This window comes from Toxorhynchites rutilus, chromosome 1, assembly GCF_029784135.1.
Source record: "Toxorhynchites rutilus septentrionalis strain SRP chromosome 1, ASM2978413v1, whole genome shotgun sequence".
NCBI classification, from domain to species: Eukaryota; Metazoa; Arthropoda; class Insecta; order Diptera; family Culicidae; genus Toxorhynchites; species Toxorhynchites rutilus.
The window spans coordinates 15,866,735-15,889,532 of record NC_073744.1 but is presented as its reverse complement, the minus strand read 5'-3'; the positions used below and the strand labels follow the sequence as shown (position 1 = coordinate 15,889,532).

The following is a 22,798-nucleotide window of genomic DNA, read 5'->3' as shown; positions in this document are numbered from 1 at the left end:
AACTAAGTGTTCATGTAAAATCGCATATATGTTGGTGGAACTAATGCTTAGGGATGCCTCAATCTCACAATAGGTTACATGACGATCTTGCTAAATCATTTCGTGCACTGCATCGATGTTTTCTGGCACTACAGTCGATTTTGGATGACCTTCACGAAACTCGTCGGACAGCGAACTACGACCACGATTGAATTCACTATACCAGCGATACACAGTGGTTTTTGATGGAGCTTCATCGCCAAAAATTCAAATTAAGTTGATTGACGCACTCTTGTTGTGATAATCCACGTCGAAAGTCATAAAAAATCATCGCACGAAAATGTTCACGATTCAGTTCCATTTTTTTGCCGAGACCAAACTTTCAACTAAATATAAAATAAACAAATAGCGTCCGTATGACAAAATGTTCTGAGTACGTATATCGTCAAAAATGTCAAGCTTTACGATGGAACCGTCAGATGGACTCACATGACATCAGTGTTGCCAATTCCCGAAATATAAATAGTGACCCTCGTATTATCGCCTTGAAAAAATACCCAGCAAACATTAAGTCGTATGAATAGCTATAATTGGAGGCGATATACATACAACCAAGACACATTTGTATGATATATGATGCAGATAACTAGCATATACACACAAAAGTGGAGGCGATATACGTATATGCCATATTTTGTACGCATATAAAGCCGTATATAACGATATGCGATGCTTTTTGGACTGATATGCGATTTGATACGACAACGTTACCACTCAATCCATCGATGACATGGAAAATCGTGTTTTTGCATTTTATGCGATTTTAGATATATATGATCGATATTTTGATTGATATTTTATGCGATTGTGATTTGATACGAAATTATATGTGACTTATCATGTGCAAAGTTATACGATTTAATGTTTGCTGGGTACCCCTTCTGAAGCAATAAACTTTTTCCAACGAACAATCCAGTCATCGAAACATTTTTTATAGCTGTATTCAGAATTGCCTTCAATTCACGCAGCGGTTTCGTTTCTATGTCGTGAATGCTGTCAAAACGGATCTCCCGAAACGGTAATTTGAGTTTCGAAAATAAGAAAAAGGCGCTCAAGGCCGTATCTGCAGATGCGTTGGATGAACATGGGATCAAATCGTTTAAGCATGATCAAGCATGCCACTTGCGATGAAATTTTTGGAGAATATTGAGCTCTTTTGGCACTAGTCGTGCTGGGACTTTTCTCAAACCAAAATAACGGTTTTTTTTCCATAGGGACGCTATAAAAGTAGACCGATAGGGACAGCAAACGACGCCATATTTTCTCCCGCTCTTTTGACATTTCTCTTCAGTAAGGATTGCCATTTCATAATGGAAAGATATACGATCCAACAACAAGTCGAGATTATTAAAATTTACTACCGAAATTCGGAGCTAATGGTCTCAACTTTAAGAGCGTTACGTCCAATTTATGGTCGTCATAATCTTCCTGCCAGATCAACGATTGAGCGTCTAGTGGAAAAATTTGAAATCACAGGCATAGTACAAAATGTCCCCGTGCCAGTGAGACAAAGAAGTGCGCTGATCCGGATTTTCATCGAAAAATCATCATCAGTGATGAGGCTCAATTCTGGCTGAATGGCTTCGTCAATAAGCAAAATATGCGTTATTCGTCAGGCAACAATCCATACGTACTCTATGAGTCACCATTGCATCCCGAAAAAAATACGGTTTGGTGCGGTTTATGGTCCAGCGGCGTCATTGGACCGTACTTCATCCATGATGACCAAGACCGGCACGTTGCTGTGAATAAGAATCGCTTTCTCGAGCACTTTTATGCATACAAATTCTGCTTCGCATTCCGGTCCGGCTTAATATGGGCCTGAAAAATCCTAATCCAGCCCTTTTATTTGTCTTTTTCAACGCTTTCTTCGATGACAGCTTCGGGTTCGGTTTGAAAATACCCAATACTTTCACGTGTGTTGTACGATTCGCTGGATTTGACTTTCCCTAAACCGTTTCAGAATGTCAAACTCCGGGGATTTCGAAAGATTTGCTTATTTTCGATTTCGTTTTTCCGTTTCGTTCCGAGCGTACAGCTTCGAATCGCGAAATGCTCGATCCGGTGAAGCCACGATTTAAACAAATGAACAATCAATGACAACCTGACAACCAATGCCTACTTACACCACACTGGTTGCGTTTTGATGTGTTCGATTTTTTTCCGCATCAAACTTTTACTAATTGAACTAAAAAAAGAAAAACAATTAAATTTCTGCATCAGAAATTATAAAACATTTGGGCATTTTTCTCCACAGAAAATCACTGAATACACTAAAAAATTGAAAATTGTTTATTCGTTCGATGAACAAACTTTGAATTGTTGCTAACACTTTTATAATAAATATAAAATTGATGGATAAAAAGTTAAAATTCATGATGAATACTTAATCTCACATATCACACATTCCCCTAAACGCATCCCTCTCCGAAACAAACGGTTCTCCAGTTTTTGATCATCAACTCTTCGTTCGCATCTGCCTTAAACAGCGGCAGGAACTGGTCCTTCTTGTACCGATAAAGCGAATACTGTACTTCCCGGTTCCACCTCCAAAGCAAAAGATACTTTCCCTGGACCTTCAAATCCCCTACCACGCCGGCCATATTCTTCACCACTGTCGAATCAATATACTTGATCAGCTCGCCATCGATCACCACCACATCGGCCTCGTGCTTGGCAGCCATCTTGATAATTTTTTCTCGTAGATACTCCGCCGATGAGAAGGCAAGATCGTTGGTTGGGCGTAGGAAAAGTGCCCTTGTTGAGTCCACCTGTAATGCGATTCTTTCAACACCATTCCCAACCGCTGCTCAAATTTGAACAAATCTTACCGTCAACAACCGATGATCGATTCTAGGGCGGGATATCAGGTACAGTAGGAAGCACAGATTAACTCCGATTCCGACCATAATTCCGAGCTCTAGCCCCGTCAACAGACATGCCACCACAGTGACCAGGAACGGGATAATATCGATACGCTTGATGCGCCACATCTCCGCCACCGCACGGTACTCGATCATGAACACCATGGCGGCAATGATCACCGCCGATAGTGTTGCCTTGGGAATGTAATAAAAGTACTCCGTAAGAAGTCCTAGTGCTAGTAGTACCAACACGCCGGTGAATACTCCACCGAAGGGGGTTTTGACGCCGCTGCTGCTGTTGATGGCACTTCGGGCGAATGAAGCCGTCGTTGGGATCGACGAGGTGAACGAACCGGCGATGTTGCACAGCCCTAGGGCAATCATCTCCTGAGTAGCATCGACGGGTTTTCCTTTCGCGAAGGCCTTGCCAATCGAAACGATCTCCAGAATCGAAATCAGCGGAATTGTTATGATTGACGAGCCGAGTGTTTGTAGCATTCGGGGAAAATCGTAGAACTCATCCTTGATCGTGGTGGAGAAAGGTGGCGGTTCCAACGAGGGGAACCCGGATGCAACTTTTCCCGTTAACCGGAACGGATGTGTGTCATAGGTGGCACAAATGTATGCCAAAGTGCCTCCACTGATCACGATCAGTGCGTTCCGGAGAAGACATAGATACTTGGTGAAAGAGCGCCACCGACCCGTGCCACGACCTTTGATGAGCTGTAGAATGTGCGTCTTTGTTTATAGTAGAATTTAAATTATCGGAATTAACCTACCGTGAAACAGATCAGGATCGCTAGTGATCCAAAACCCAGCAATGAGTCCCAGAGTTGTGTCTGTCCAATATTCTCGAAAATGTTACTCCAAGAATCAATGAATTGGCTGGATTTACCAGGGCTGGAGATTCCCATCAGTGATTTCACCTGACTGCTCATGATTGTCATCGCCGCGGCCGTAATGAAGCCCGTTATCACCGGCATTGATATGAACTGAACCACGAATCCAAAGTTGATCATCCCCAGCAGTAGAATGATACACCCGGACAGAAACGACGACAGGATGGCCCCGGCAGGTCCCAGCTCTAGCACCTTCTGCTGTACCATAAGCGCCATAATGGCGGTCGGTGCAATCGTTATGTCCTTCACACTGCCGAAGAAGGCGTACACAAACGATCCCATAAAGTTCGAATACAGTCCATACTGGGGCTCGAGATTGGCGACAACCGCGTACGCAATACTCTGTGGGATGGAGGTCAGCCCGACCGTTATTCCGGCGATCGCATCCGAGAGGAACTGTTTCGGCGTGTATTGGGGGCCCCACTGCAGAGCGGGGAACCTGCGGAGTGCATTTTCGCGAGTCCAGATGCCCCGAAATTGTCGCCGAATTAGAGGGCGCAGATCCGGAAACTGTTCCTGGTAGTTGTGATCGAAATCTGAAATGAGATGACAGGGGTAAGTGAATTTAGTTTAATCTAGTTTAGTTATTCGAAAAATTGAAATTACTGAGAACCAGAGTAGAGGGTCCAAAGCCCCTAAGTAGGATGGTTGTAATAGCTGTTATCCATGATTATTATGTAATGATAGAAATTGATAATCTCCTAATCACATCACTCATCACAGTGAATCCTGTTTCTTACCTTCCCACACTAACAACTATCCATTCCTTGGCAATCGCTAGGGACCCACACTACAGAGGCGACCCTTTTTGCCCTAGGGCCACGAATATCATACTAACATTCCTCCCCTACTCCTGATGACTGTAAGGACGTGGCCGGCGTCGTTATTGACTATTTAAATGTCGATTCACCGAAACTTGCACAATGAGAATGATTTGCTACTCCCAAGAGTCATTCGGCGTGTTCTCTGTGCAATTTTGCTGGTTCAGATCAATCACGGAGAGCAACTACGAAGTGTACAGTCTACCCAAGCTCAAGCTCAAGCTCGAAAAATTGTCGATGGTGAATTATAGTACTGTTATCTACCGATGCGGAAGCATGGCATGGTGCCGCTGTTAATAAGGGCTTAGAACGATATCAGAGGCTTGTTTGCAGATTTGTGTCTGGAGATGTTATTTAACTTTCGAATAAACAGAAAGACATAACAAAATCTGTTAACAATTCACGTAGATGGCAACATAGGATGATAGAATGTAGTTGGTGGGACACAACGACAAAAGTATTTTGCGAGAATCGAGAATCATTTTCAATTGAGGAGAACACTTGTGGCCACGAAGGGATATTGAAAACAGGTTCTGAGCTTCCAATCTAAACGTAAAAGTGATGGCCATAGAACACATATTGAATCAACTCATATAGAAATTTCATTCATATTACAACGTTGGGGAAAACCTGTTCGTACGCTTCGGGATTCACCGCACAGAATTGAATATCTTCTTCATATACTTATGTTAAATATTTCAATCCAACGCGTTGGAAACACGAACACAGTCATATGATAAGTACGAAAACAAAAACATACCTTCTGGAATTTGGTGGCTGGGGAACAGTTCCTTGTCGGTGAGTATAATCTCTTTCGTCATAATTGGTCCAGGGTAAATAAATTCGATGTTAGGCACTTCTCACCCACTGAGCACTACTAAGCGACTTCGCGAACAAAAAACAGTTCGAACATAAGTTCTAGTTTGTTGTCGCCAGGAATGCCAATGAACACGGAAAACCCCACCGCGAGTCAATTGACAACTGCGGCTGAAAGCCAGCGAACTCTCGACTGCGTCGACTCTGGGAAAACAGCGTTCACTCGTTACCAAACAGCACAACTGTAGATGACCACTAACACCTGTTGCGTGCTGTTTCTGCCCTGGCACGATTCACACGATCGATCCGTCCGCCAGCCGGAATAGGAATAAGCGAGTGCGAATTTGCAACCCCGACTATAGATCCCCAATAAGCCATCCGGTTCATTTGCGCCGCACGCTTCTCTTATTAGCGAGCATCAATCCGCTTCATTCATTCGTGAGATTTTTATTGATGTGTTGGAAAAATCTAATAACAAGGTTCGAGCGGGAAAGAGATAACCACACCTGCGTGGAACGCAGAACAGAAATGCGGGAAATGTATCGTGCTAATGATTGCCCGCACGTGACGCTGTTTTGCCCACGGGTCGTTGATTGAGCTCCCCGATAACCCAATTCCCCGGCGAAAATATTACGGAAGTGTAGATCGATTCGAAACAATGGTGTCTATAAATTGTCATTCAACTTCCGCTGGTCGGTGTCAATCGCAGGTTCATGGGTCGGAATACAAACTAGCTTTGATTGATTAATCTTCATCATTTCATTCAGGTTTTTCGGATGCTTCAAGTAGTAACGAATCACGTCTCATTGATGTCAAATAGTTAAAAGCAAATAACCGTATTGGTCAGTATACGTCGTATACACACTCGGGCGCCGTGTGCCTTCCAAATATGACATGACTTAGCAGAAAAGAAACCGGTTCTACAACCGAGCGAGAAATTTTGCACGTTACGCAAATTTGAACGAATCGACTATCGCACATGCTGCTTTCTTGTTGAACATTGTTGATTACATTTTTTCGCAAACGTTTTTATGCTTTTGTGTGTGAAAGTGTGAAGTTTTTGGCCATACAACTCTGTTGATGTTCATTATAATATATCAAATTCCATCGAACATTCATTGCTGATTCCTTTAAAGTTTCATTAGCAATGTTTATGTTTCCAATTTCATTCGAACTTTAGCTTGGATAGACTGTACGCTTCGTAGTCATTCTCAAGTTTCGGAGATTCGAGCTTCAAATAGTTAATAACGACGCCGTATTACATTTCAATTTCATTTTTTTTTCAATTGTCTCGATCGAGGTAATTTTTGGCAACCTGGGAAGGCCGCCGAGAAACTCCGTCAACACTTCGTCGGACGCTATATGTTTTGGTACACGGTCGAGCGTATTGGGCCTGAGAAGCACTGCTTGATTCATTAATCCTCTCTGCCGAAATAAACTTTTTTTTCTTAGAGAAACAGTTGCTAACTACTATTAATAAAGGCCCATATGATCTAAGAATGCGTAAAAAACAATTCGGGGATGTGGGGATGTCGTTTTGAGTGGGCGGGACAATCCAAAAAAGTTTGAGATGTGGACTTTTTTAGGATGGTGATAAAAAAAAAACTAAGACAGATAATTGAGTTCGATACTTTTCCCATGGAAGCTAATTATATTAGCTTACTTACAGCAAAATACTACTCCCTTGCGAGCGGCCTTTCGGCAGTTAACCAGGACATTCGCCATGGCTGACTAAAACATGCGTGTAGGCATGTTTTAGAGTTCTTTATTCGTTCTATTTATCAATTCCTTCTCAGTTTTCGCGACGAAATTTTTCAAATAGATCTCACGCTTCAGGTTTGCCCAGAAATTTCCGATGGGACGCAGCTGGGGGACGCTGGGCGGGGACGGGGATATTCAGCCGCTCCATCTCCTCTAACGATCGCTTCGAGTAGTGGGCCGACGCCAGATCCGGCCAGAACACCGCGTCTTCGCCCTTACGGTATTTCTTGATGAACGGCGCAACTTCCGGCAGGCACTACGTACTATAAATTTTCGCCGTTCACGGCCAGTCCGGAGTTAAAGAAACGCTGCTTTGACATCCCCTCGCTGATTGTCAGCCACAGCAGCACCTTCTTGGGGAACTTGGTGTGTGAAATAAACTTCACTTCGGAGCTCACTTCCTTCGTGGGGGAAGTAAAATACGAAGTGCCCTGGCAGTCGTTGCCATCCAGGGTGAGATAGGTCTCGTCGTCCATCATCACCGCCACGTCGCGATTCGCCGGGAAAATCGACATGACCAGCTCCGAGACCAGTGGACGGGACAGTGGCTATGGCAGCGTCATAGCCAGCAGCTCCGAGACCAGTGGACGGGACTTCCGCTTCCTGACATGTATGTCCAAGTTTGCCAGGCCACTTTTCCCTCGATCTTCCTCTTCACCCACCTTCGGAGCTTTTTGACGCTCAGAGTCGTCGGCCGTCCAGCACCGGGCTTTCTTTCGATGCTCTGATTGTTGTTCAATAGTGCCAAGGTGTTGTAGATGTCGGAACGGGCGTATCCGGCGTCCACAAAGTGCCGCACGATGTTCGTTTTCGACGCGGCGGGGTACCGTTCTTTGAACGCGCACACTTTTTCAGCTTCACTGTTTTCGCCATCACGGTTAGAGTTCGACTGATAAAGCTGTCATTTTTTTCTTCAGACTCATGGGTTACTATGATTGATGCTGCATGGGTAGTTTCGTCAGTGGGTGTGAAGACAAACCGTTGGAAAATCGGCAATTTTTGTCCATTTTTTTAATGCAAACGTTATTACAACCAGCGTACAAATTTATCTGGAAAGGTACACATTTTTTCGTTATTTTTGGTACAGATTCTGTGCGGTACAATACAGATTTTCGTCAAAAAGTACAGATTGGTACAGATTTTTTGCTGCGTGTGAAATTTCTTACATTTGAATAGAGCTACATTAAGGTACATGATGAATTTTACGTCGCGGTATCGCATGGTGCTGCTGATAATAAAAGGATTTACAATTTAATAATTGATCGATTTCATAAGGACGGACTTTCTTAAAAGGGTCGTCTGAAAGGATTCGCGTCGGACGGTGCGATCGTGATGATGGTTTCGAATTCCGTAATGCGCTTGATAAAAATCGATTTCCCAGATCTAGTAAAGGGTGTGTCACATCAAATTGCATCACGGAAAAAACGCTGTAGAAATTTAATTTTTAGGAATTATATCTTCAGCTTTCGCTTATAATTAGATAAGAGTGTATAGATCACGTTGGCCATGCTTCACTGTCAATTTTTCGTAAATTTGGAAAAATATCGTCGAACGAAAAAGAGCGCCGTGAATTAATCCTGTGCACTCATTTCGAGAATCCGGAGTTGTCACATCGGGACATCGGTAAGATGCTGGGAATCGTCCAATCCACGGTCAGCAGAGTACTAAAACGATACTTCGAGAACCTAACCATCGACCGGAAGGTGAAGAACGGCCAAAATGGATGCTCCGTCAGTGAAAAAGATCACAAGCGCGTAGTTAAGCAGTTTTGACGTGATCCGAGAAGTTCGGTCCGGGATGTCGCCAATAAGCTGAATTTGTCAAGTTCATTCGTCCAGCGGACCAAGCAGCGGGAGGGCCTGCGTACATACAAGGTTCAGAAGGCTCCTAACCGCGACGAAAGGCAAAACATGGTGGGGAAGACGCGAGCCCGGAAGCTGTACACCGAAATGCTGACGAAGCCGCATTGCCTGGTAATGGACGACGAAACCTACGTCAAAGCGGACTTTCGTCAGCTGCCGGGCCTGTTGTTCTTCTCCGCAGAGGACAAATTCAGCGTTCCGGAGGAGATTCGCAAGCAGAAACTATCCAAGTTTGCCAAAAAGTACATGGTGTGGCAAGCGATCTGCTCTTGCGGAAAGCGGAGCGCCCCCTTCGTGATGACCGGCACGGTAAACGGGCAGGTTTACCTTAAGGAGTGCCTACAGAAGCGCTTACTACCACTTTTGAAGCAGCACGAGGGCCCGACCATCTTCTGGCCGGATCTCGCTTCGTGCCACTATTCAAAGGACGTGTTGGAGTGGTACGAAGCCAACGGGGTCACCTTCGTGCCAAAGGAAATGAGCCTGCCCTACGCGCCGGAGCTTCGCCCAATAGAGAAATATTGGGCGATTATGAAGCAGGCCCTCCGGAAGCAGGCCCTCCCAAAAGTTGTCAAATCGGAAGCGGACTTCAAGAGAAAATGGATTTCTGTTCAAAAATTTCTGTGATTCTGTGCTTGGGCTCGAAGTATGAATAAAAAGAAAATGCCAAAAGTTGTTTAATAGTTTTTATTTTAATGTCTAAAATTTTCAAAAGGATCGCTTTACTGGGCGAATTTCTATAGCGTTTTTTCTGTGATGTAATTTGATGTGACACACCCTTTAGTCGTCAAATGTACAATGTTATTCGCTGGCTTTGTGCTAGTTATATATGTGAGAAAACCCCCGACTATTTTGAGTATGTTTTGTCCCAGATCAATAGATTAATTCCTTTTTTCTAGGCTGAAAGCCTAAATGCATGAATGAGTATTTCTAGTAATTCTATAGAGCTTCCCGAAATTTGTCAGTGAGAGGAAGGCACTTGCTATATTGCTATGGTCATGGCTTTCACATTATCTGCCTAGTGGTATACACGACCTTACAGAAGGATAGAAAGGCCAATTGGAGAGCCTCGCTGCAAGATGAGTGATAAATCGTGAATGACTTATTGGGAACTGAGATTTTTTCACCACCGAAACAAAAAACGTGTTTTTCATTTAAATAGAATACTAATTTGATACGGAAAAGGTAATTTTCATTCCTCCTGAAAATCAATTATCATTTGACGCTTCCCTAAACAAGTGAACACAGCTCAATACCGTCAACGCGGAATGATCAACGGTAGCGATTCTTGTTCGTTTGAGTATTGCGTTTTATTGCAAATCAAGTTCATATTAAGTAGTATGCTAGTCTAAATTCGTTGGCAAAAACTACTTTGAAGTAACGACCAACGAAATGTGGGTCACTTTCAATGAATCTCTTTACCACCGAACCAATGATTATTTATCGCATAGAACCAACGCTATAATAATAAATTGTCGCTAATGTCGCTAATTCTCTCATTCAAAGAAAGTGCCGAATTTTTTACGATTCTGATAATGATATGAAGATTTAATTGCGCTCGCGCTGGTTCTGTCTGCACGTGATGTGACAGTAAAGTATCGTGCCGCTATACATTTGTTTAACGAATGACACAGAGATAACGTGAGGAATGACATTAGATTACTAGAAAAAAGTCCATCCAATCTACCGAATCCAAAATAATTCGTTTTTGTTTTCACATTCTGACTAATTGAACTAATCATCTGACAAGCGTCTTTCTTGTTATAATATTCAAGGGCTTAAATTCCGATCTGAGCGCAATATCATAAAATCTGATTTTTTTATAACTTTTCAAAGACATACTGACTTTTTTTTTTACATTTTTTTGAAAAAAAAAGTACATTACTTTGTAACGCTCTGTAGCTTCAACGATAGCTTGCATTTTTTAACGTAAAAAAAAGTTGCTGGAAAAACTATACAAAATTTCTCTTCCATTAGGTATTGCAAAAATTGTTCATATGAAGCCCGAAAAAAATTATGAAAAAAGTGATTTCTGGTAGGGAACCAACTAAAAAGTTTTGTTGCCGCAGTTCGCCATGGTTGTGACTACATGCAAAATTTAGGCAAAAACATATGCTTTCAAATGAACACGTTTGTCGTTTCGGTGAGAAAAGCGATAGCCATTTTTTTACTATAATTTTTTTTAATATTAAGATTTTATCTAGGACTTATTTGAATCAAAACCATAATAGCCCATTGATGAACATTTTCATATTACAGTAATCTGTAGAGGATGAAATATAAATTTGGACTTTCACTTTTACATCACAAAATTTGTCATGTAAAAGTTTTAAAAAAGATTTTTTTTTCTTTCTTTATTAAAGAGATTTTCAGCCGAAGGCTGGTTCATCTCTGCAAAAAAAAAAATGAAATTGACCCTCTACAACCCAACCCCGGCTTTAGACGGGCGTTACCGTACGAATATGAGTTTGACTCAATTTTCATACATTCGCAATTATTGCAGAAATAAAAACCATTATTCTGAAAACAGATAGCAAACCTTTTCTCTGTCATATGACACTATGATTAAATAGAATGTTCCGAAAGCTCGTTTTGGACTTTCAAAAGAAGGGAAAAAAGATCTGCATGGTGGGGTAAGATTTCTAATTTGAATCACTGTATATGTGAACAAATAGTTACGCGTAACAGATCCGTGAATTGGTCTCCAAGTTTATGCTGTTTAACACCGTTGGAATATTTTAATGGGGCTATGGAGTTACAGTAGGTTTATTTTTACTGGTATTTTTTTGATTAAATAAAACACATTCTGTATCATCTACAAAAATATTTTCTGGTAACAATTCCAGTATTACTTTCGTAGCTCATTTCTCATTTGCATTCATTTTTTTCAGAGTTGTTTCGCGAAATTATAATGCTGGCCCACTGTGTTATCCAAGCACAGGTTCACCCGCCACCTTCGTAATGAACCGTTTGTTTACATCCGGAATGAATGCTTCGAAACGGAGATGTGTGTGATTCCATTCATGCGAGCGTGTAAATAACGTCAAAATCAGCTGTTCGCAATGTTTACAATTATTTCGTATCAGTCGCACGGGGATGGCACCAGTACGGATCGTGAAGGTTGTTATCTCTGATCCATTTGATATGGAAACTGCAATTCTTTTTTGCTGGGACGAATGATTTGTTTATCACTTCTAGAAGCACGCTGGAGAGAACCATGACACGTTAAACAGTGATAAATAGTGTACTGTGCGTAATGATGCATCCCCGACGACGCCATAAACTCTTATCAACCGTGGTTGCATTTGGATAGCGATTCGCAGACGGCAGCGTTGATAAGCGTACGAACCGATTGGGGACACTGCGAGGTACAGAGTTTAGTGATTCGTCTATAAGGGCCCGTGCCACAACAGCCTTTTGCCACAACGAAGAGAAGAGTGCCGAGATAACTCACTGCGAGATTTTTTTAATGGACAATTGTGATGTACAAACGGGTAAAATGTATCGAAGTTTGTCTCAACATGGAGACGGATTACCATCTACTGGTGAAGGTAAGGGTTTCTACCGACGTGGTTCAAAAATTAGGTATTTGTAGAAAATCAATTTGCTACGCAAACATTGCCTTACACATAGCAATTCCTGAACCGTTCACAAATGAGATTCTACGATTCATTCGCATATGCAGAGCTGGAAATCTGAACAACTCATGTCTGAGCAAAGCGAGGAGTTTAGTTCGAATTGTAACTGCAAGTAAGCAGATTGCTGTTTTGAGCCTTATCTAATTGATATGAATAAAACAGAAGTAAGATAGTGTAACAGAGAACGAGGTCAGAATGCTGCTGTAAATTTATATGGGGATGTTCTATTGCTAATTTGCGTTCTACATTCGTATTTTACAGTCTTCACTATATAAACTTATATTCATTCCAACTCTATGACACTTTCGGTGCAAGTGAATCATCTTGTGAGCTCTCAATGTATATTTATAGACTATAGCTGATCATCCATTATCAGGCGATAACTTTATCTTCAAACAAATAAACGCTAGATTCGCGAAATGTGATTATTTGAGAGACTTTTTCACACATATGAAGTAGTAATGTCACTGTTATTTTATGATTACACATTATTCCATTAAGGTCACTGGAGGCTCCACTCATACACACCTACAAGTCTGGCTGTGGGTGATTATGATCTTACCTATCAATCGTCTATTACGCTACTGTGTTACCAAGGTTTGACGAGATTGACTATTGTTCCATTTATGGGTGATAATGAGCGTAATAATGGTAATGATTCCAAAGCAGATGCGTCAGATCGGAGACTATTGCATCGATAGAAGCTGGAGTGTATAGAGGTTCGTAGTTTAGTTGATTGGCGCTCCGAAGTAATGCGCGAGGTGTGCATGTGACGGTTGGTTACATTCTCTTGTGCTGTGATTGAAATGAGTGGTTTTTGAAACATAAATTCGGTGAAAAAAGTGAAGGCTTCCGAAGGCATTTAAAAGCAGCGAACATTTTTGGCGAATAAATAAGCTAGAATTAGGAGAGTTATTTCCATATATCTCTTCGCCGAATATCGCCAACTGAAAAAGTTTTAACAACAAGGAAAAGGATCTCGAATTGTTATACTCAATATATCCGTCGAGCATGCGGTATATAGTAAGACTCATTTAGAGCTTTGTAAGCATGAGTTTCCTGCTTGTTCTATTGATTGATAGTAGCAAAAAATAAAGTGAACAATAGGAAATGCTGCTTGTTTCCTTGTTTGTTTGTTCCCGGAGTCTTCTTCCGTCTCCGGATTCGGATTCATTCGTCTCCGACTAAATGCGGCGAGTAGCATCATAACTAGGGTGCCGTTTTTTCAATTATTTTTCATAGTTCCGCCTTTTTATCAATTTCTATCGTATTTTGAGTACAAAGAAAAAAATACTTGTAATATTGTCCATTTGTACCACGATTTTTTTTGAAAAGCTATCCCTCCATCAGATATTAGTTATTGAGATTTTAAACGTTCTTTGGCCTTCTTGAAAGAGATGATGTATCTGACACTAAAGTTGCTGTTGATTTTGGAGATTTTATCAAAATTCTTTAGCATACTAGTAAAGAAGTATTTTCGACTAGTGTGATGCAAAGGGTTCTCAAAAAATAAAGAGAGTTGTGTCCAAGACAACACCGCGTTGTTGACACAGGACTATGAAATTATTTAATTCAATTCGCAGGTTTACCACTTCGTCTGGAGAGTTCATAGAATGGCAGGTGCCATGCTGCTGTATTTCTCTTGAGATTCCATTTTCAATTACTATAATAATTTTCGTCGATTTCGTGAACATCGAGGCCACGTCATCCGCGCCTTTTGTGAAATCAATCGGTCAGTGATTGCGAAACAGAGAGGCTTCAGTTGACATTGTAACATTCCCTGCTCAGGATCGGTGTTCCATGCTCAAAGCAATAGTAACGTGGTTGATTTGTGAGATCGCCACAGGAAGCTCAAATGGACAGCATAGGAATTGAAGAACACCTGTAAATGTGGAACGAGTAAGAGTTTCAACTAAGCAGTCACCGAGACATTCTGTGTGAAAATATGTTGCTGTTCCTGTTGCTGTTAATGTTCCCTCTTTGCAGAATTAATTACGTGATTATGCCAGTCGCAAAAGGCATCAGGATTATGAGAGGCTGACGTTTGATAAGTTATAAACGGGCGGGGTTAATTTGCAATATCTCGTCTCTCTACAGCGTCCATGAGAACGAATGCTACATTTGTATTTCGAGTGAGCGATTTACGCATACCCAATTCGCAGTGGCAGATATAAATTATATTTTATATCTACATTCGTTCCTCGGTATAGAAAGCACGGGTAGATAGGCACAGAAATGCACAGAACAAATGTATGGGAATATGGGTATGCTTCCAATTTTTGTTAATTTAAACCAGGGGTTTTGGTCCTTGCGAAGCTATCCAAGCTATCGCAAGTGCTCCCACATGAGAACCCACTTTGGAAAATATTTTTTATTGAATTTCACTTGGCATGTAGAGATAGAAAATGTACCTCCTTCGCTCTGGCTCATATGTCGTGTAATCGCGATGGGCAACCATGATAGAGCTGTTCTCAGCTGTTAATGCAAAAATGATCTGTTTTTGTTTCCGACGATAACTTTAAGCATGTAATTTGCAGGATTTGTTTGATAGTTTTCCATAATATTTTCCTGAAGTATATCATCGATGAAATGGCTTGAATGGAACAGTCTTTTTCGACACAAATTTATAAAGTTTGCAAAAATTTTCAACTAACAATTTCTCATCAGTGTGACGTTTTTATGATGGTTTTATTCAGTTGTATGCTTGATAATGCCTGAGCTAATGGTCATCAAATCATCTATTCAAGCCTTATTCAAGCATATTTATTATGAAATTATTAAGCTATAGCCAATATTGTTCGTTAAATGCAGTTTAAAGTCAATTAGAAAACGTTTATCCAACTCCAAGGTGTAGTGAAAACTTCTATTCGACCATATTCTGGTTTACTTAGCTCTTAGACTGCGATATCGAAGAAAATCTTTGTCTGACTGCATTATTTTCTTCTACCAAATTTCTTTAGATAGAATTTAAATAGAATTGACAGATGCTTGTTAGAGTATTTTACAGCTACTAGATAAAACTTGTTAGGTTTCTGATGAACTTTTGAAAAAAAAAAATAGCCAAGATTCAAACTTACAACCTTTGCCTTTGTCGAACATGAGCCTAAAAATACTGGCAGGAAATGCTCATTTTGGTAGTCCGTCATGTGTTGTACAAAAGCTGCCTTGCAGTTGAAAAAAGGCTTTCAAGTCGTTTCTCTGGCAAATCACCCAGGTGTTTACCGATGGTTGAACAGAAACTTCAATTCGGTCTGAATAAGCTTTTATACAACGTATAGTTCAGCATATTGCCTTATTGAGCACTCAATACTATAGTTCGACTTGATTGGTTTTATTACAGCTAATGATCGATTCGTGTCGGTAGGGTAGAGTGTAAATAGTCAAATAAAAAATATCTTTCAGACTCAAATTGCGTCTGTTGAGCTTTTTCATTTTCGAATAAAGCACTCTCGAAACTTTTCACTGGCGTATTATCCAGCTGAATATAAATGATTGAACAAAAGCTTCAATTTGGTCTGAATAAGCTTTCATACAACAATTAGTCCAGCATATAGTCTTATTAGGCATTTAATACTATTATTAAACCATGATTAGTTCAATAACGGCTAATGATTGTTTGCTGAGTCACATTTTTATTGATTAAAAAGCGAGCACTCCGGCTATAAAAAGATTATAACATACCAATTCTTAGAAAATTTCCAATCCGATTGATATGCAAACCATCAACATCCGACTGAAAAATAAAAATAGTTCTTATCATTCAAACTATTTAGTGAAAACGTGTTTTTTGATTTGCCAATCTTGCTTTGAAACATAGTCCTACGTCAAAACTTGTTGATTGAAGTAAAATACAGGAGACTAAATTTCTAAAAATTGTGAAAACTTTTACCATACTGCGTTACTTTAAAAAATGAAAGGCTAGTCTAGTTACTAGTTAAAAACAAAAACAAAATTGTCGATGAAACAAAAACATTCCTATCTTTATACATAGAGGTAAGTTGCATTACGGTGACCATGAAAAAAAAACTTTTATATTTCAAATTCTACAACAAAATTGTCCTCATGCAACTTTTAGAGCTTATCAAGACCAACATTTTGCGATGCAGAACTTGTCAATATCTTAATCCTCCTCAATGTTATTAATTGGTTTTCACCCGAGGAATTCATGATTTAAATTTTAATTTACTCAACAAAAAAAAATTACCTGAATAACCTCTAAATGCCAATTTCCACTTAAATGCACCTCCTGGACCATTGTGCAATGGCCTTCGTTAAAAAAATAATTTTGACAGCTTGGTCGTTAATGTAGACAATGCAGTTCAAATGTTCTCCATTATTGTGAACTATGCTATTGACAGGCATGTACCGAAGCGAACTACTTTAGAGCATTCGCATACTCCATGGCAGACTAGGGAACTAAGTCAAATGAAAACAGCAAAGAGAGCGGCATTACGTCGATTTGCCAAGTACCGAACCGTGCCACTTAGGAATTATTATGTGCGACTAAACAATGCATACAAGCGAATTACTCAATCGTGTTATCGTAGTTACATAACTAACATGCAGCAGAAACTGAAATCAAATCCTAAGTCTTTTTGGAAGTTCGTAAACGAGCAAAGGAATGAGTCCGGTCTACCTTCTACAATGGAGTACAATGGGCGCTGGAGTTCTGACATACAAACGATATGTGACCTATTTGCTGATAAATTTGGAAGCCTGTTTTCGGATGAGTCGATAACACCCGAGCAAATTGAATCTGCTGCTGGAAACGTACCTTTTCTCGGCCAGTCTTGCTCCCATATCGAGGTTGACGAACCAATGGTACAATCTGCTATGAACGAACTCAAGGCGTCTTGCTCAGTTGGTCCTGATGGAATTCCGTCTATTCTATTGAAGAAATGCGCAGCTAATCTTTGTCGCATTTTCCGCTTATCGTTGATTAGTGGAAAATTTCCAACTTCCTGGAAGTCGACGTTTTTGATTCCTGTACATAAAAAGGGTGCCAAGACTCAAATCGATAACTACCGAGTAATTTCGGCACTAAGCTCGGTCGCCAAACTGCTTGAGCTTGTTGTCTTGGAACCGATCTTTAGTTTCTGCCAGCATTATATTGTAGAAGACCAACATGGATTTATGCCTAAGAGATCTACTGTAACCAATCTGTTGACTTTAACGGCTTATATAACGGAAGGTTTCAATAGCGCCAAACAAACAGATGCGATATATTTCGACCTGACAGCAGCGTTTGACAGCATTAATCACGAAATTGCGATTTCTAAAATGGAGAATTTGGGGTTTGGCGGCAGAATAATCAGTTGGCTGCGGTCATATCTAATCGGTCGCCAGCTAGCAGTAAAAATTGGTGATCATTTCTCGCGCAAATTCGACGCGCCATCTGGGATTCCTCAAGGCAGCCACCTGGGGCCGTTGATTTTCCTCTTGTACTTCAATGACGTCAATTTTAAGCTGAACCTTCCGCGCTTGTCATTCGCCGACGATGTGAAAATTTATTTTATAATCAACTCGACTGCCGATGCCTGCCTACTTCAGCAACAGCTGGATAGTTTTGCCGAATGGTGTATTGCTAATTGCATGAAGGTGAACCCAATTAAATGTGCCATTATCACCTATTCAAGAAAAAAGGAACCGATCTTGTTCGATTATAAACTCTTGGATACTTCCATCGAGAGAACCAACTGTATCAAAGATCTAGGGGTACTTCTAGACAGCAAACTATCGTTCCAGCAGCACATTTCATATATTGTTGGCAAAGCTTCCAGAAGTCTGGGCTCTTTGTTTCGAATCGGTAAAGATTTCAATGACATATATTGCTTGAAGTCTTTGTACTGCTCGCTGGTACGTTCGACTCTTGAGTACGGCTGTCAAGTTTGGAGTCCTTACTACCAAAATGGTGTCGACAGAATTGAAGCTGTACAGCGCAGGTTTGTGCGCTTTTCTCTTCGACGCTTGCCGTGGAGGGATCCTTTTCGGCTACCCAGCTATGATAGTAGATGCCTTCTAATCAATTTAGACACCCTAGCTGTTCGCCGCAATGTCGCCCGTGCTATGCTAGTGTCTGATGTCCAGAGTGTCCGGCGTTGCTCCGTTCATTCCAACTACAGGTGCCTCCAAGAAGTCTGCGGAACCAAAATTTGCTGCGTATACCGGTCCGGCGAACAAATTACACGACCTACGGTAGTATATCCGGTCTGCTCAGAATGTTCAACAGAGTTGCAGAGGGCTTTGATTTCAATTTATGTAGGGTAGCTATCAAACGTAACTTTAAGAGAATATTAACCAACTTAAATATCATTAGGGCATAGATTCTGCCTGTTGATTATTGTAATAAATAAATGAGTTAAAAGGCCACCAACTGATGTCTCTGGTAGGAAGCAACCATAGTTTTAAGCATCGGTTTTCAGTTAAAGCCAGTAGTACCGCAAGACACTTTTCTTGTGAAAGAAAATAAGAACGCAATCCTTCAAAAATACTAAGCATCCTCTCGATAGATGGTCCAAGAGAAAGGAATCGTGTGTCACCCTGCTGAAGCAATTTAGCATCATGTTCACCGGCGAATTCACAAAAACTCTTCAATTTTCCTACACGAATCGTGTAAATTTGAATATATTTATAAAGTTTTACAACGGAACTGTCAATATCGATTGCATGTTGAAGACAGTTGTGTGAAATCTCTGCGAATACAACATTGTAAATCCCAATTCATTCATCAGATGTTCATTCGAATAAAATTATCGAAAATAACGATAATGAATTATTAAGGAATATGTATAAGAATTTTCTGTATATTCAAAATACGGTACAAATTGATAAAAAATGGGATAATTTAAATTGGTCGAAAAAACGGTACGTCTAAGAATTTTCGAATGATTGGTTTAATTCACTCAATAAAACACTTCAAAAAATAACATGACTTTTCTTTTTTTGGTCTTATGTGCCCGGTTTTCACTCATGAACTATTTGGTTAGCCTAATCTTAACATATGGATCGTATCCGATTCCACAACTTGGCGCCATTGTGAAAACAGAAACCAACCAGATACTATGACCAAATGCCAATCGCCGCACGACCGCCGAACTCATATCAATTATGACTGGGCAATGACGTTCAAACAATAATGATTCGCAGCTTACGTGAAAGATTCTTAAAATTACAATACCAGTGGGGGGCACCGTTGTTTGGAATGCTAATCTCAGCGCATTTGATAGCCTATCAGCTGCTGGTGGACATCCGTTATCGCTTTTCTTGTACATTCGGTCAATACGCAGTGGTTTCCGATTTGCTTCCCGCTCTCTGTTCCCACCATTCAACGTTGGCGATTCATCGATGTTAAGAGCTGTTCTCTCTTTAGTATTAAGCCAACGAGTAACTTGAGTGGTAGAAGAATATGACGGCAAGTATTCCAGCTAGCACGATGTCCGTGCCATTGGATTCTAAATTCGCTTTGGCCCAGAATGGGTCAACACACAAGAAGGGTAACCTTTAAACATTCGAATAACAAATCGACGTTGATTGGCGTGATCTATTTTCTTAATTTACAGATGCGGAAGACGACTACACCGAACGAATCCCCCACTTGGGGACACTTGTGTCCGAACGATGCCGAAACGGATGCTGCAGTGTGAAGCTTCTGAAAAAGCGCGTTCCCATACTCCATTGGTTGCCAAGTTACCCTCGACGATATCTGTTCGAGGATCTGGTGGCCGGCCTTACGGTAGGTTTGACCGTGATCCCACAGGGCATTGCGTACGCCGTGGTCGCTAGTCTAGCCCCACAATATGGACTGTACTCGGCATTCATGGGCTGTTTTGTGTACTTCGTGTTCGGAAGCTGTAAGGACGTATCGATCGGACCGACAGCGATCATGTCGTTGATGGTACAGATACATGTAGCAAATCTGGGACCGGCGTTCGCTATCCTGTCCGCGTTTCTAGCGGGGTGCACAATTTTGGTGTTGGGGCTGTTGAACCTCGGTGGGTAGATCATCCGATGCTCTTGCTGTAACTAGTTCTATTCCGGATTATTGTTAGGTTTCCTGGTACAATTCATTTCGATGCCGGTGACAGCAGGCTTTACTACTGCCGCAGCGATAACCATCGGCAGTGGACAAGTCAAATCGTTGCTTGGTCTTCCTGGGAAATCGAATGAATTTCTTGAATCGTGGATAAATGTGTTTGAAAACATTCAGCAGACGAGACCGTGGGATACAGTCCTCGGCGTGGGAACGATCGTTATTCTGTTGCTAATGATGCAACTGAAAAATCTTCGTGGACGATGGAAGACAACGGGAAAATATGTGTCTCTGTCAAGGAACGCTGTGGTTGTCATCGGAGGGACGATACTCGCGTACTGTCTCAGTACAGATGGGACGGCTCCATTTCTGTTGACAGGCAAGTTACGTTATGGTCTTCCTCCTGACAGATTTTTTTTTATGTTCTTCTATATTGCAGGTAATGTAACATCCCGATTGCCTCCTGTGCAGCCACCTCCCTTTTCAACGGTGGTCAACAACCAAACCTACGAATTCCTCGACATGGTGTCAGAGCTTGGAACGTCACTGTTCGCTATTCCACTTATCGCCATTCTGGAAATCATTGCCATCGCAAAAGCCTTCTCGAAGGGTAAAGCCGTTGATGCCACTCAGGAGATGATCGCTCTGGGTCTGTGCAACATAGCAGGATCCTTTTTCTCGTCGATGCCTGTTACCGGATCGTTCACTCGTTCCGCTGTTAACAATAGTAGCGGGGTACGAACAACTGCCAGTGGTGTAGTCACGGGAATCGTGGTGCTTCTGGCCCTCAGTTTACTCACCAGTACGTTCTACTACATTCCAAAGGCCACATTGGCCGCGGTTATCATCGCAGCCATGCTGTTCATGACCGAATTTCACGCGGCGTTGGAGATTTGGCGCACAAAGAAGATCGATTTAATTCCATTCCTCGCGACCCTTATCGCTTGTCTCTTCGTCGGTTTGGAGTATGGAATGCTAGTGGGCATAGGTATTAATTTGTGCTTCACATTGTACCTAACCTCCCGCCCGCAAATCACCCATCGCATCCAGCGGGTTAACGACACCGATTTGCTCGTCATAACTCCCGACCAAAGCTTAATCTATTCATCCGCGGAATACCTCAAACAGAGTGTACTAAAACTTTCCCAGCGAAATCTAGTCGATGTGGTTGTGCTGGAGGGATCAGCGGTGGCTTACATCGACAGCACAGTGGCGAAGATTCTCGCCAGCATGGTCGGAGATTTAAGAATTCAGGAACGGGCTATGGTTTTCTGGAACTGGCAGCGACCAGCGCAGAACACCGCTTTTCGAATGGACGCCGAGCTGTTTGTGCCACTGTTTAGGAGAGCCGACACCCTGGAGGAGATTGTTAGTGACTTGAGGCATGATAACCTCATTCAAGCCTGACGACGATGTCAGCAGCCTGGGTTTCCTCGATAGAATGTAATTGAGGAGCTTTTATTCCGCGATTGAGGAAGAATGTAATTATTCCAAAACCAGGAATGTGATATGAGGGAATGAACTTTCACCGCTAGTGACAATAAGAACATATCAGAATAAGAAGGCTTGTTCAAGGCTGAAATTTTGCTTCAATTGAGATGACATCCCTCGATCGCCATCATAGAAACACGTCAAAGAATTGCCAAACGAATAGAAGCTTTGGAGCTAAATTACTTCCCTTCGATTTGAAAAACAGCAAAAATTATCCCAATTCTGGAACCCGGGGAGGATCAAAAACTACGTCAAGCTACAAACCAATTAGTTTTCTTCCAGCTTTGAGCAAAATCTTCGAGCGTCTTCTGTTGGATAGATTGACGAAGCGTCTGGACAGGAACAGTACCTTCTTGCCAGAGCAGTTTGGCTTTAAGAAAGGGACACTCTACTGCACATCAACTGGTTAGAGTGTTGAACATATTAGAAAGGACAAATCTGGATCAAAGTCAACTGCAATGGCAATACTAGATGTCGAAATGCGTTTGATAACGTGTGACACGATGGACTTATAGACCTAAAGTCTTAAATTTGTGTATTTGGTGAGCAATAAATCACCGATTCTCATAAATCTCGGA

General features: G+C 41.4%; 2 protein-coding genes across 5 annotated transcripts; one reads left to right on the top strand and one right to left on the bottom strand.

Moving 5' to 3' along the window:
- Positions 1–2,310: 2,310 nt before the first annotated feature.
- Positions 2,311–5,778, bottom strand: LOC129772604 (sodium-independent sulfate anion transporter-like). Its single transcript, XM_055776220.1, has 4 exons — positions 5,384–5,778; positions 3,683–4,338; positions 2,871–3,626; positions 2,311–2,810 (listed from the first exon to the last, which is right to left on the bottom strand). Exons 1-4 carry the CDS (start codon positions 5,442–5,444, stop codon positions 2,451–2,453), a joined length of 1,833 nt encoding a protein of 610 aa, XP_055632195.1. The 5' UTR covers positions 5,445–5,778; the 3' UTR covers positions 2,311–2,450.
- A 6,300-nt stretch (positions 5,779–12,078) lies between these two features.
- On the top strand, positions 12,079–22,311 carry LOC129772558 (sodium-independent sulfate anion transporter-like). Of its 4 annotated transcripts, none has more exons than XM_055776218.1 (5): positions 12,079–12,182; positions 12,261–12,613; positions 20,260–20,691; positions 20,749–21,108; positions 21,169–22,311. In XM_055776218.1, the coding sequence occupies exons 2-5, from the start codon at positions 12,532–12,534 to the stop codon at positions 22,134–22,136; spliced, it is 1,842 nt and encodes a 613-aa protein (XP_055632193.1). In that variant the 5' UTR covers positions 12,079–12,182; positions 12,261–12,531; the 3' UTR covers positions 22,137–22,311. The 4 variants fall into 4 exon arrangements, with proteins under 4 accessions (XP_055632193.1, XP_055632192.1, XP_055632190.1 ...); XM_055776215.1 differs by lacking the exons at positions 12,079–12,182; positions 12,261–12,613 and adding exons at positions 12,621–13,419; positions 19,687–20,193; XM_055776216.1 differs by lacking the exons at positions 12,079–12,182; positions 12,261–12,613 and adding exons at positions 12,621–13,475; positions 19,847–20,193.
- Positions 22,312–22,798: the final 487 nt, after the last annotated feature.